General features: G+C 35.9%; 1 protein-coding gene across 2 annotated transcripts in view; it reads right to left on the bottom strand.

Moving 5' to 3' along the window:
* Positions 1–455: 455 nt before the first annotated feature.
* nbas (NBAS subunit of NRZ tethering complex) overlaps positions 456–14,671 on the bottom strand; it is a 175,149-nt gene continuing 160,933 nt past the window's right edge. For both annotated transcript variants that reach the window (XM_051874425.1, XM_051874424.1), the window contains exon 52: positions 456–1,871. In XM_051874425.1, coding sequence (XP_051730385.1) covers positions 1,605–1,871 — 267 coding nt within the window. In that variant the 3' untranslated portion in view covers positions 456–1,604. The remainder of the gene's footprint in view (positions 1,872–14,671) is intronic.

A 14,671-nucleotide genomic window follows, 5' to 3' on the forward strand; every position in this document is an offset into this window, starting at 1 on the left:
GCTGTTCACAGTCAGGGACTATTTTTCCGGCGGAAGGAAGGCTTTTAGTGATTTTACTTCATGAAAGTTGCATTGACACATTTTTTGGCTTTAATATTTGTATTGTGTAGTAACTGTTTTATAAAGGCAATAAGGTACTCGAGGCTAGTGCTGTATCGTGAATAAGTCATGGCTGAAGGGGTTGCAGGCACTCCACTTCGCTTCACCGTGGCTTATTCACGATACAGCACAGCCTCTCATACCTTATTGCTTACATATAGTCTTTGGCTATGGAGTTCGCCAGGATGTTGCTATGCAGTTTTTTTAAGGGGGTTTCAGCATGTAAAAATAACAGTTAATCTTTTTTTAACAAGCCGCACAGATTTAGGTCTGATGAAGAGTATTTACACTTATATATATTCACTTAGCAGACACCAAAATCAGCAGAAAGCATTTAGCAAACAACAACACACAAATAATGTTTTGTATCTTTATTTGGTGTTCTTGATCATGCTTGCTTCACATGACTGGCACTATTTAAGGGCACCAATTCATGTTTGTTGGACAAACAGTGCAGGTCAAGTCGGGTAAAGTTTAATACTTTATTAAGGTTAGGAGTTTGTTCAAATACGCATAAGAAATAGTATCAGTTACTTGCCTTAGCAAGCACCACCAATAATAATAATAGTGGTGTTCTAAAAAAAAAAAAAAAAAAATGCATTTTATCATTTTTTTTCAATTGTAGCACATAATACTCTCAGGGTATAGGGCGAGATATTACAGCCAAATACAATAATATATTAAAAACAGATGCTGTATTATTTGTATTAAACCCATGGACGGGGTGCTTGCATATTACCTAATACCTATTCACATTTATCTTAAGAATTTTTTTTTCTGTTAGGCCTAATACTTCATTGCCCAAAATGTGCAGTACACCAAACTTGTTATAAAAAAACAAGGTTTTGTGAGATAAAGCAAAATGCTTTTTTATTGAGCACTGCTGATACATTTGCTTAAAATCCACAGATAAGACACATTACTGTTCAGCTATCCAACACAGGTTGTAGTTGCGTCGGTGCGTGCGTTTAAAAAAAAAAAAAAAAAAAAAAAAAAAATCACATGGCGAGACTGTGCCTGAAGGCCTAATCTGTTTTCTTCAAAAATAATTAATAACCCTACAAAAGAAAAGAGCAAAAAGTTGTGTGGAAACGATCAACCGTGAAGCCGCACACATACACGTGCAAAACACTCTGTCAGCACACATGCGGCGTTTTCAATTCCAACTCCGGCCTGTAATGATTATTAGCGCAGGCTAGCGTGACCAAACAGCCAAAGTAATGTAATTACACCCGTGTCACTGAGCTTCACTCAGGAGAGAGAAACCGACAGCGAGAGAGAGAGAGAGAGAGAGAGAAATGGGAAGGTGATTTGAGTCCTTTGCCAACGGGAAGAAATCCTGAACAAACAATGTCTGAATAGGCTAATTATAACTGATATTTGTGATCTGGATTTGGTGCCAGTGTCTCTTTTATATTTGATTTTATTCAGCTGAGATTGACTACTTTCCTTTATTGACTGATTTGTCTCCAAAACATTTTTATACAGACAGACACACATACTCCTCAAAGCCATTTTCTAATGACAGCGAGGGCGGTATTAAAGGTCAGCTGTCCTGGGTGGGATCCTCGGTAGGACAGGAGCAAGGACCCGGCCTGAGCACTGTGGCCGGCTTGGTGGAGGTCACGAGCGGCCTTCTCCACATCCCAATCCCCCTGAGCCAGCATGTGAGAGACCAGTGAAGAATACAGAGCTGTGTCCACACAACTGATCAACATCCCAGCATTCAATAGCAGAGACAGGAGCTCAGAGTCACACACCTCCTCAGTCACCTACAGCGAGAGAGAGAAAAGAGAAAGACAAGCCATAAGAAAAAAAAAATCAATTTCAATAAACACTCCAGTGCGACAAACAATCTGTGTGCGAGCAAACCTCCCACTTCACACAAACACCACACAATATATTGTATTTTTCACCCTATATAAACAAGTAATTATTTTATCTATACTTTTCTTTTACCAAGTGTTAATATGGACATTTTTCCAACACAACAAAAGTCCTGTTGTTTTTTTTTGTTTTTTTTTTTGCTTTTTCTTTCCTTATAAACATGCCTGTTTTTACTTGGTTTTACAACTTCCTTTCACTATATTAGAAAATACACAAATCTCAAATTTTATATATACAGTTATGTTCAAAATAATAGCAGTGTGTTTAAAAAAGTGAGTAAAGCTCAAAATCCTTATAATAACCATTATTTCAATACACACAAATGCATTGGGAACACTGCACATTCTATTCTAAATCAAAACATGAAGAAAAAATGATCAAATTTGATATTACTTTACAGAAAGTGAAGAAAAAGGAATATTAGGCTGTTCAAAAAAAATAGCAGCATCTGCATTTTTCTTTACAAAGTCAAAAATTTACTGTATAAACTGAAAAATGCTTGAAGATTTAGCTTTCTTGTGAATCACTGAACTAATATTTAGTTGTAGAACCATGGTTTCTGAGAACTGCTTCACATCTGTGTTGCATGGAGTCGACCAACTTCTGGCACCTGTGAACAGGTATTCCAGCCCAGGACGATTGCACTACATACCACAGTTCCTCTGCATTTCTTGGTTTTGCCTCAGAAACAGCATTTTTTATATCACCCCACAAGTTTTCTATTGGATTAAGTTCCAGGGATTGGGCTGGCCACTCCGTAACGTTAATCTTGTTGGTCTGGAACCAAGATGCTGCTCGCTTACTGGTGTGTTTGGGGTCGTTGTCTTGTTGAAACACCCATTTTAAGGGCATTTCCTCTTCGGCATAAGGCAACATGACCTCTTTAAGTATTTTGATGTACTCAAACTGATCCATGATCCCTGAAATATGATAAATTGGCCCAACGCCATAGTACGAGAAACATCCCCATATCATGATGCTTGTGCCACCATGCTTCACTGTCTTCACAGTGTACTGTGGATTGAATTCAGTGTTTGGGGGTCGTCTGACAAACTGTCTGCGGCCCCTAGACCCAAAAAGAACAATCTTGCTTTCATCAGACCACAAAATTTTGCGCCATTTCTCTTTAGGCCAGTCAATGTGTTCTTTGGCAAACTGCAACCTCTTCAGCACGTGTCGTTTTTTTCAACAATTGGACTTTGCGGGGGCTTCTTGCCGATAGCTTGGCTTCACATAGGCGTCTTCTAATTGTTACAGTACTCACAGGTAACTTTAGACTTTCTTTGATCTCCCTGGAGCTGATCATTGGTTGAGTCTTTGCCATTTTGGCTATTCTTCGATCCATTCGAATGGTAGTTTTCTGTTTTCTTCCACGTCTTTCTGGTTTTGGTTGCCATTTTAAAGCATTTGATATCATTTTAGCTGAGCATTATCTGCGTTTCTTTATATGTTTTCCCCTCTCTAATCAACTTTTTAATCAAAGTACACTGTTCTCCTGAACCATGTCTGGCACGACCGAAATGCACAGTACAACATTTGTTGCCTTCGTCCTTAAATAAGGGCCATTTGTTTCACATCAATTTTTTCACAGAATTAATTGAAATTGATTAATCTCTAATTGAACTCCACACAGCTATTATTTTGAACACGTAACCACAATTTGACAATTAAAATGTAAATAACTGTAGAAATATGAGCATTAAATTCTTTTTGTAATAAAATAGACCTTAAGAATGAGGTTTGCAATATCCAATTAAGCTGTAAAGCTCTTTACAGTTTGAGTTCTAAAAGCATCATTATATTCCAATGTATATAAAAATATTAATTTACCTATTAATTAATTAACCTTACTCTATTATGAACACATCTGAAACAATATTACAAAAAATACAGTAAAAGCCACCAATAAGCCTGCAGTAAAGCTGTTAGACTAATAAATGGACTAAATCTTTCCACCTCCACCTCAGAAGCTTATAGACTCGCACCTTGCCTTTCCCCTGGACACACTATATTCTCTTTATCTGTGTTATCTAGTGGCCATGTTGCACTTGCATGTCTGAAGGAGGTCACATGCGATATAAATGAGCTCAGAGAGAGAGACGTCCCACCCTCTTGCGACCCCAGCCTGCTCAGAGAGACCAGGAGCACCTCTTTCTCGTCTTTTCAGCATAAATTATTCAACTGCCGGCTTTAGAGGTGGAGAACACAGAGGAGCGGTACTGTAAGAGTCAGCACACTGGAAAATCAATTATGTGCTAAATTTGATTAAAGGCAAGCCCAAGCCAAGAGATATGATGCCCTTTGACTGCGTGTGTGCGTGTGTCCTCATATTAAATGTGACGTGACGTTAATAGTGGATATAAAATACTCAAATGCAGTTTATAGGTACTGTACTGACATCACACAAAGATTTCTAATGCCTATGGAAAGAGTTCAGGTTGACAGTGATCTAAAACACATACATGCACATACATACACAGTAAGGATGTAACTATAGTCGCAAAAATGTTGGATACAACTTTTAATGTTGTCAAAGTGTCTTATTTATTTATTTTTCATTTTCTTTCTCTAAATAGACATTTATGTCTAAAAATGAAGGGGAAAAGTAGAGTAACCGAGCAAGAAAGAGAAGGTAGGTAATCAGAACTGTCAGAGGGATATGGACACTATAATTACACACAATATCAATGTTCTCGGCCAGATTTATATATTCATGCCTGGTTATCATCTGTGTGTGATTTTGTGAGAAACCAGTCTACTTTCATTATTAACTCTTGGATACATGAAGTATATTACACTGGTCAGATCATTAAAATCTGTTTTTATGAATTCAGTGTGTGATGGACAGTGTTGGGCAGTAACTAGTTACTAGTTGCAGTAATAATATTAATTTTTGCAGTAACTAGCAGTGTAACTAATTACTAATAAGATTTCAGTAATAATATTACAGTTACCATCCATAAAACAGCTCGTTACCCAAGTTACTTTTGACGCCTCAAGCCCTACTGATTTGAAATCCAACTATCCAATAACTCCTAGATTCAGGGGCCGTTTATACAACACCGTTTTCAACAAAAAATGGAAAAATTTTTATGCGTTTTTATGCGTTCATTTACACGACAACAGCGTTTTGGTGGCCTGAAAACGCAAACTTTTGAAAACGGGTTTCAAAGTGCAAGTTTTTGAAAACAGTCTCCGTGTAAACAACAAAAATGCGAATCCTTGAAAACAATAACGTCATGCACATGAGCATTACTATATTGTTTCATCACCATCTAATGGCCTGCCAGCAGAATACAGCGTTTTTAGTCATTCATATGAATGGGGATCGTTTTGACAATGGTGTCATTTGTACTCAAACGAAAAACTTTTTTGTTTTAACCATATCATTGTTGTGTAAACGTACATAAAGTCACCAGTGCAGCAGCCCAGACAGCAACACAGTGTGGCCCAGATCCGGCCCACATCTGGTACATGTGGATTACACGTGGACCAAATGTGGGCCGGATCTGGGCAAACACTATGTTGCTGTCAAGGAGGCAAGCTTGGAATATGGAAAAGCTTACATTCAGTGAATGAAAATACTACGATTACCTTAATTTTGTCATGATCTGAACACCGTTGTGTAAGTTGTGGTATTATGTAAGTTGTGGCATTACATTACTCTGGGATTACATGGCTTGCCCACCCACAGCCCTCTGATCCTGATATAAATTATATTACTATAATTAAAAATTTTTTTTGAAAACAAAACATTTTCTTACAAATTTATGTGATTTCTTTTGATAAAATAGATCATAAAATATAATCATATATGGGTAACAGAGAAATTATAGCTACAATTACCTTCAAGATACACATGACAATTAATGAGATTAATACAACACTTCTACTTAAAAGTCACTATCACCATGAGTGTTTGTAATAACTTCTGACTGTGATCCAATGTGGATTTTGGTCAAATGATGAGGCAGAAATATGTTGTTAGTAACATTTTAGAAGAATTTTATGGGGGAGATACACAATTACAACTTCTGTGGGGCATGAAGGAAAAGTAATATAACTAGTAGTGTAACTAATTACTGTTGCCAGAAAGTAATAAGTAATAATATTACTTTTGAAAGGAGTAACTAGTAATGAGTAATAAATTACATTTTTTGAGTAACGAGCCCAAAACTGTTGATGGATGATTCAAAAAAAGCATAAGTGATTGACTTTTTTGACTCAAAATTATCTACAACTGTCCTCATATCACTCCAGTGTTGTAGCCGAGTCCAGGTTGTTCAAGTCTAAGTGAAGACCGAGAGCAGAAGAGGGTTGAGGCAGAGTCAAGGCCGAGTCCACATGCTCCCGATTTCAAGACAAGACCAACACCATGAACACAATCAAGACCATATTTTCATGGTTATTATAGTCATGAGCCTCTTCTGTTCTCTTTCTTTGCTCATGATAAAATAACTTCAAATCAAATCAATGTTTCAGGTCCCTTTATTTATTGGCTTTGCTGTTGGGATTTAATTTGCGACAATGACTGATTTTTCATTATCCCTTACCTATATTTATAGCATTAGAAAGATATGTGACTTCCTCATAAACACAATTTTTGGGAAAACTATTCGCAATGGATATAGTAATATTTTGAAGTAAAAAGCATGTTTTAATAGACTACATCTGAAACTAAAACCGCTTTGAGGGCCATACTTGAGCTATTATTAGTGGTCATTTTATTAGCACAAGTAAATGAGCTTGAAATGAGCATCATCTGGAGAGAGTGAATTACACAGACATGGTTAATGTTGCTAAGCAAGCTTTTGGAACAGTCCATGTGACGTCTGCCACACAAAGGATCTGCACTGGCTTCACCATCCAAAACACACTTAACCTTAAAACAACAAGCAATAGAGCTGCAACTCATATGGCTCGCTTATTCAGGCTCAAAGCTGCATTTTACCCAGAACACCACATGTTGCGATCACAACGATGAAAAGAAACTTCTAATGCATTATCAGCTACAGTATGTCAATTTATATTTTTTGACATATTTACTCATATTTTGACTCTTTTTTTCTTGTGTGTGTGAGTTTCTCCACCCCCTCAAAGCCTCATGCAGTTTTTCACTCTTATTTCTTCTTTCCAGCCAAGATGTCTGTGGAGAGCCGTTAGAGACAGCACAGACGGAGCTAAAAGGTCGAAGAACAGCAAGTGCAGTGTGTGTGAGAGAGAGAGAGAGAGAGAGAGTGAAAAACAGAGAGAAAGAGTGTGTTGGAGAAATTGAGAGAGAAAGAGGGAGGGAGGAAAATAAGAGGATGAAGGGAAAAAAGAAAAGCATGGAGAGAGTCAGAGCTAAAATGTCGAGCGCTGAACTGTGAAGAAAGATCGGCCAGCTGTAGAAACCACTTCATAAAGAGGGAAAGAAACAAAGAGAAAAAGAAAAACAGCATGACGGAGGATAGAGAGAAAGCGAGAGAGTTGGCAAAGGGCCTATAACGTTTCAAATACATGCCGATGATAAAAATGGGGTGGCTTGTGAAAAATCATTTGAATTTTTCTTCATTTGAAAGGAATGAAGATGTGAATATGAGAGAGCAGTAATGTGCTGTTAAGATATTCTGCTCATCACCTCCTTCCAACAGATAGACGAGAGCAATCCCTCATTCTCCTTGATTGGAACTCTATTTCTGATCATTGCAAGGTGAAAAATGAGAGAAAAAAAATAAAATGAGAGAGAAAGAGAGAAATGAGCTGCAAATAGCAATCACTTATAAAGTGGCATATACCGTATTTTCCCAGATATAAGTCGAGCCAGTCAAAATTGCATTGAGAGGAAAAAAAAAAAAAAAAAAAAAAAAAAAAAAATCGATGTATCGGTGTATAGGGCTGCATTTACACTGCAAGTCTTCATGCACAGATCCGATCTTTTGATCATATCCGATTTTTTGGTCCGTGTGTTTACATTTACTTTAGACGCGACTGGTATCCGATATCTGTTTACATTAATTCCTGCCCAAAATGATTGTCATTGATAGCTTTACATGCACATGGTAGACCCTCGGGTTTTGAATGGCCGTGCTATTAAAATTATTTATATATTTCATGTCGGGTGGCCATGATTACCTGCCAGAATGGATAAGTTAACAGCTGTCAGTCATGGATGTTTTGCAGCGCGAATTCTGACTGAACGAATATAGACTGGAAAATAAAGGTAATTTGCGTTTGTTTTATTTTATCTACAGTCGTTAAATCTAGAATTGTGAAGGGAAATAAAGTAGAAGATAAGATTACATGTATTTGAATGAATGATAACGAAAGAGAGCGAGCAAAGAGAGAGAGAGAGAGAGAGAGAGAGAGAGAGAGAGAGAGAGAGAGAGAGAGAGAGAGAGAGAGAGTAGCCTACCCAGTGAAGCTTTTGGTTTATTAAAATAAAACAAAAAAACACACGGCGGTCTCTTTTAAATTAACCGGGCAGAGGTTGAAATTCATCTGCTGAATGTGTGTCTGTGCATGCGCGTGCGTGCGCAATTTCTTTCAAGGAAAAAATAGACAGACATAAAAAGTTTCCACCTCAATAATACAGCTGTGAATTTTAGCGCGAGTGCATACAGACACGTCTGCTTCATAATACAACATTAAAGCTACCTTTTAGTAAGCAAACGTGTCGCCCTCGCCGTGTGATGGCTTGGAATTCCAATGGGAATCGGATATGCGTGTTTAGACGTAGGTCGCATGTCCAGAGATCGGATATGTATCTGATTTAAACCCACATTTGGAAGTGGCTCAGATCGGATGTGAAAAAAATCAGATCTCGTGTGGATTTTTGTGTTTACACGTGTGCAACAAATTCTGATCTGTGTCAGATGTGAGCAGTGTAAACGCAGCCTAAAGGGTCAGTTCACCCAAAAATGAAATTTCTGTCATTAATTACCCTCATGTTGCTCCACACTCATAAGACCTTCGTTTATCTTCGGAACGCAAATTAAGATATTTTTGATGAAATCCGAGAGGTTTCTGATCCCCAAGAGAAAGCAACGTAAGTACCATATTCAAAGTCCAGAAAAGTAGTAAAGTAGACCACATGACTGCAGTGGTTCAACCTTAATGTTATGAAGCGACGATGAGCCAATAATGAGTCGGCGTTCTGACGTAGAACCTGGAAGCACTGCACCATCTATACAACGTAAACAGCGTAGGAGACTGACAGGGAAGAGAAGAAATTGTTGAATAAAGTCGTTATTTTTGTTTTGTTTTTGCGCACAAAAAGTATTCTCGTCACATGGACTATTTTAACAATGTCTTTACTACTTTTCAGGGCCTTGAATGTGGTAATTTTGTTGCTCATTTAAATTGTAAATTTCATCAAAAATATCTTAATTTGTGTTCCGAAGATGAACGAAGGTCTTACGGGTGTGGAACGACATGAGGTTGAGTAAGTAATGACAGAAATTTCATTTTTTAGTGAACTAACCCTTTAAGAAATAATGTAAAATACCAGTAAATTAAACAAAACGTTTACAAACATTCTAAGCGCTATACACGCCTTTTAGTTCCCCTCACTACACAAAATTCATTTTAATTTAATGGTAAACAGAACAAGAATGAAAAATGCAAGTATAAGAAATTACAAAGGCATTCTTTATAAACAACATTTATTATAAACAACAAGCCTAAATGAATTTATCTCAATTACCGGCGTGCTGTAAATGTGCTATACAAATAAAGTTGATGTGCCTTAGTTTGCCAAAAAAGCACAAATTGTTTTAAAATTTAATGTGAGGATAGATAAAAACTGAAACACATGAGATAAAACATTTCTTTACCACTTGTGAGGAAGAAATGAAGTGAGGAAGGAATAAATTAAGTAAAGAAGGAATTAGGGAAAGACAGAAGGAAGTAATTATGGATGGATGGATCAATGTATGTATGTATGGATGACAGAATACAGGCCAGTCAGGAGATCTTGGCATGGCAATGAGTGCGTGTCAGAAAGGCAGAATGAAAAAGACAGCGGATCTGTGAAATTCTTCTCCACTGGACAGACAAGCACAGAGAGAGAAAAATGAACAGAATGAGGAGACGGCATACAGATGGCATCAAAGCGTTTACTATATTCAGCTACAGGTGTGTGCGCAGACATGTATCTCCACCCTATTTCATGGTAATTCTTCAAATATTTGGTGTTGCATTATTAATATTAATACATACTTGATGAGCAGTGCTTATTGAACCACTACTGCTGGCAACTCAAAAGAAGCATAATACGGTACACTATATTTTTTTGCAGTATGTCACGGAACAGCGGCCTGCATTCATATTCACGCCCTCCCTGCTGTCTTCAGTCGCCACCCTGCCCTAAAGTTCCCGACTGCAGTGGGAGTCAGAGAAGCGGCCGTTACGGAGCACCGGTGGAGGCGTGATGAGGTCAATGATGTCTTGTCACTGCCATAAACTGCAACAGTGCGGATTTCCTCAGGAGACCCTTCTCTTTGTGCTATAATAATAATAATAATAATAATTATTATTATTATTATTGATCTAATACAAATTCAATGAAGAATGAAAAATAAATAATAATAATAATAATAAACATCATCTTAATAATAATAATTTATTTTAGAATATTTTTTATCTAACACATTTTTATTGAAGAATGAAGAATAACTAAATAATAATACTATTTTAATGAATAATAATAATAATGATATTATTATAATAAATGATATTAATAATGTGTATTTTTAATACAATTTCATTGAAGAATTAAGAAAAATTTAATGATATAATCATTTTATTAATAATATTTTAATTTTATTTTAGAATAAATTTTTATCTACCAATTTTATCTAACAATGAAGAATAATTGAATAATAATAATATATTAATAATAATAATATAATAATAAATGATATTAATAATTTGTATTTTATTTAATACAATTTCATTGAAGAATGAAGAAAAATGTAATAATAATATAATCATTTTATTAATAATATTTTAATTTTTTATCTAATAATGAAGAATAATTGAATATTAATTGTAATATATTAATAATAATAATAATAATAAAAAAAATAATAATAATGATATTATAATAATAAATGATGGAGCTGGTGTAAACTGTAAAGAATTAATACTAGGGATAGTTCAAGCTATAATGAAAAATTATTTACATCATTTACTCATCCTCATGTCATTCCAAACCTGTAAGGCTTTTTCTCTTTTGCAAAAGAAGATATTAACCCCCACCCCCAACTAGTGATTTATTTGTTGAAGTCAGTGGGATCCAATGATGTCTGGACTCCAAAATCTCTCTTTTTTGTGTTCTGCAGAAGAAAGCCAAACAGGTTTGGACCAACATTATCATTATTAAGAACAGACATCACTAGGAAAGAAGAAAGAGCGAGTAAATTTACCTCTGCCTTTGAAAACGCCCAAAATGAACTTGTCAAGCTGAACAAACAATACTTGATTGAAGCTGGATATATTGCTCATAACAATCAGTGGTCCGAAACATCAATTGCTGCCAACAAACTAAAATAAAATGGTTTGATTTTTGTTATGGGGAAATGTCCTTTAAAGGCCCCAGCGGTGAGGTTAATGAAGCGACTTTGATCACACTGGAAGTCAGAAACAGGAGCACACACAAAGCCATAAATATTTCAGACAATAATCGTATAAAATCCCAGATAAAGGTAAACTCATCGATCCAGAATAAAATGCCTGTGCTCTCTTGGGGTGTCTGTCGTTTACATCCAAGTGTATATGTGTGTAAGTTTGGTTGCATGTTTGTTAGTGGTATCTAAGCGAGATGAACTGATTAAAAGCATAAATGTGCACACAAACATGTTTGTTTTTCATAGTAGTCACTTCTATTGACCTACTGTTTTTATACTGATCTAATTATATTTTCTATTCACTAACCCTACCCTCTTTTCATTAAGACATTATTTATTTAGTTGTTTATTAAGGCATTTTGTTGTGGGGACTGTTGGTAAGTGATTTCAGTTTTCTCCTATCCATGTTTGGACTTTTTGTTCACACACAAATAAAACGGCGCATTAGCACAGTCTATTTACAAATCCACATAATGTTCACTAATATCTGCTAATGCACATGTGGAATACAGGAAGAGCTTGTTAAAAATGTATGTTTTTTCTTTTGTGCTGGTTCTCAGTTGCAGTGCAGCTTTAATTGGAATGACGGAGGGTGTTTGCCATCTCATAAATGATGCATGCTTGGCTTTTCTTTTATCATTTAAATCATAAAGCTGGCTTGCATCAGGACAGAGTGGGACGAGAAGCGGTCCAAAACACCGCTGGGTCTCTGCAGTCCCGGTTTCATAGCGGCCCTCCTGAAAACGCCAAGCGGTTTTATTTTTTACAGACGAAAGCGGCAGAGGAGGAGGAGGTGGATGAGAAATATATAACCACACACTATTACCCACATATTGGAGTTCAGCAACAATCTAATAAGATGTAAATCAGAGAAGATAAAACAGAAGGCAGGTAGAAAAGAGATTCACACTCACAGAGACCGAGGGGATCACTGACTAGAATCGCCAATTTTGGCCTTAAATCGCCTACTTTGGAGGAGACCATCTGACAGAAATCTAATCAACAGTTTATTTTGAGTTCTCCTGCAGGTTAGGGGCAGTTGAATCTTAAGGTTGCGCTACAAATAATCTCTCACTTTGACAGACAGTTTTTTAATTTTTCCATCATGTGCTACTTTTATCTGTAAAATACTTGATATATTTTAATTTGATATTACTCTAACATGAACATATGCGGCAAAAGCTTTTTTTAGTCCAACCAAGCACTGTGTTGCAGCTTCTTGGACTTATTATTTTCTGCTCTATTTAAATTAACAATGATAAGTAATTTTACAGCATTTATTAAGCTAAAATGTTCATTTCTACATACACTAATACAATTTATTAGCATCTGTTAATGTATTATGAACAAACATGAATTAACCTAGATTAATACAATGAAAAAGATATTGTTTATTGTTAATGATACATATTGCATTATCTAATGTTAACTAATTGTAATTTATGCTCTTTTCTTCACTTCTAATCTCTATTAAAATCTGTTTACTATGGTAATGTTGCTGAAGTAAATGAACTACCATTCAAAATTTGGGGGTCGGGAAGATTTTTTTTTATATTTTTGAAAGTCTCTTATGCTCACCAAGGCTGCATTATTTGATCAAAAATACAGTAAAAACTGTAATATTGTGAAATATTATTATAATAATTATTTTCTACTTCATTGTATTTCAAAATGTAATTCATTCCTGTGATGCAAAGCTGAATTTCAGCATCATTACACCAGTCTTCATTATTTTCAGTCTTCAATGTTACATGATCCTTCAGAAATCATTCTAATATGCTGATTTGGTGCTCAAAAAACATATTATTATCACAGCTGAAAACAGCTGTGCTGCTTTATATTTTTGTGGAAATACATTTTTCTTTTTTTAAATTTAATTCACCGACCCCAAATGTATTAACGGTAGTGTATTTACCTTAAAAGGCAAATCTTAACTTTTGTAAAAGATTCTTTATATTTTTTCAGTCAAATTTTGTAAAATCTGGTAAATGACCGAAAAATGTCAACCTTTGAATAGATATATACCACAAGAAATCACAATAATAAGCTACCTTTATACCTGTGCTGAGTCAACAGAATTTCCCTAAATCAATAATGACAAAAACATAGTTTTTTAAAGTCAGAAATTGTTCTAAAGTAAGGGTAATGTACTGAAAACTAAAGATATATATAAAGGTGCAAGTGTTCAAGTGCCAACAATTTTCCAGCGAAATAGCTTTTGGGAGATTGTTGGCATGCCCGGAGATGGAAAGAAGAAAAGAATGACCGTTTAAAAAATGGCCTATACCAAAGTCATTCAGCCGAACCGTTGACTACTGTCCCTTTCTTTCATGTCCTCTTTCTTCACATTACAGGCCCATTCATTCACATTTCCTGAACTGTGATTTCTCGGAAAGACCAGGTCTATCCACACAAATGAAAGAGCCAACTCCTGCAGAGAAGAAAATGAAGGAGTGATTGTCTTAATGGCGGACTCCTTACAGCTCTAGGGTCAAATTTTCACAATCTGACCAATTCTGACATCCGGCTGAAGCCGTGCTAATCCACACACATTATTACACCAATTCGCTTTGAACAGTCTAATTAGGGGCCAAGCACAGAAGGTGTATAGACACATATTCTGTTAGTATTTGTCATTCTTCTTCTTCTCCCTCCTCCTTTTTCTTCTTCCACTCAAGTCTATGGCAATCCATAGAACCACTTGCGAGAAAATGATGGAATTTGGCACATATGGAGGACAGTCTGAACATTAACCACAGCAAATTTGGAGTCTCTGACTCATTCCTTCTAGCGGCACCAACTGTCCAAATTTGCACTTATGTTTGTGCTAATAACTTTTGAACCATAAGGGCTAAATAAGTGATAAGGGCTTTCTCTGATTCTTTGGCTCAAGACCACTCGATTGCACCCGATCAACGTCATTTTCCATCATGAAAAGTTTTCCGCCATTTTGAATTTTTTTTGAATTCGTCCTAGACGATTAGTCATATTTTCACCAAAATTGGCTAAGATTATCTTCAGACCGCGCTGGCAAAAAGTTATTAAAGGTTTTTGATAAACCCAACTGTTTTCAAATA

The sequence above is a fragment of the Ctenopharyngodon idella genome, chromosome 20, assembly GCF_019924925.1.
Source record: "Ctenopharyngodon idella isolate HZGC_01 chromosome 20, HZGC01, whole genome shotgun sequence".
Lineage (NCBI taxonomy): Eukaryota > Metazoa > Chordata > Actinopteri > Cypriniformes > Xenocyprididae > Ctenopharyngodon > Ctenopharyngodon idella.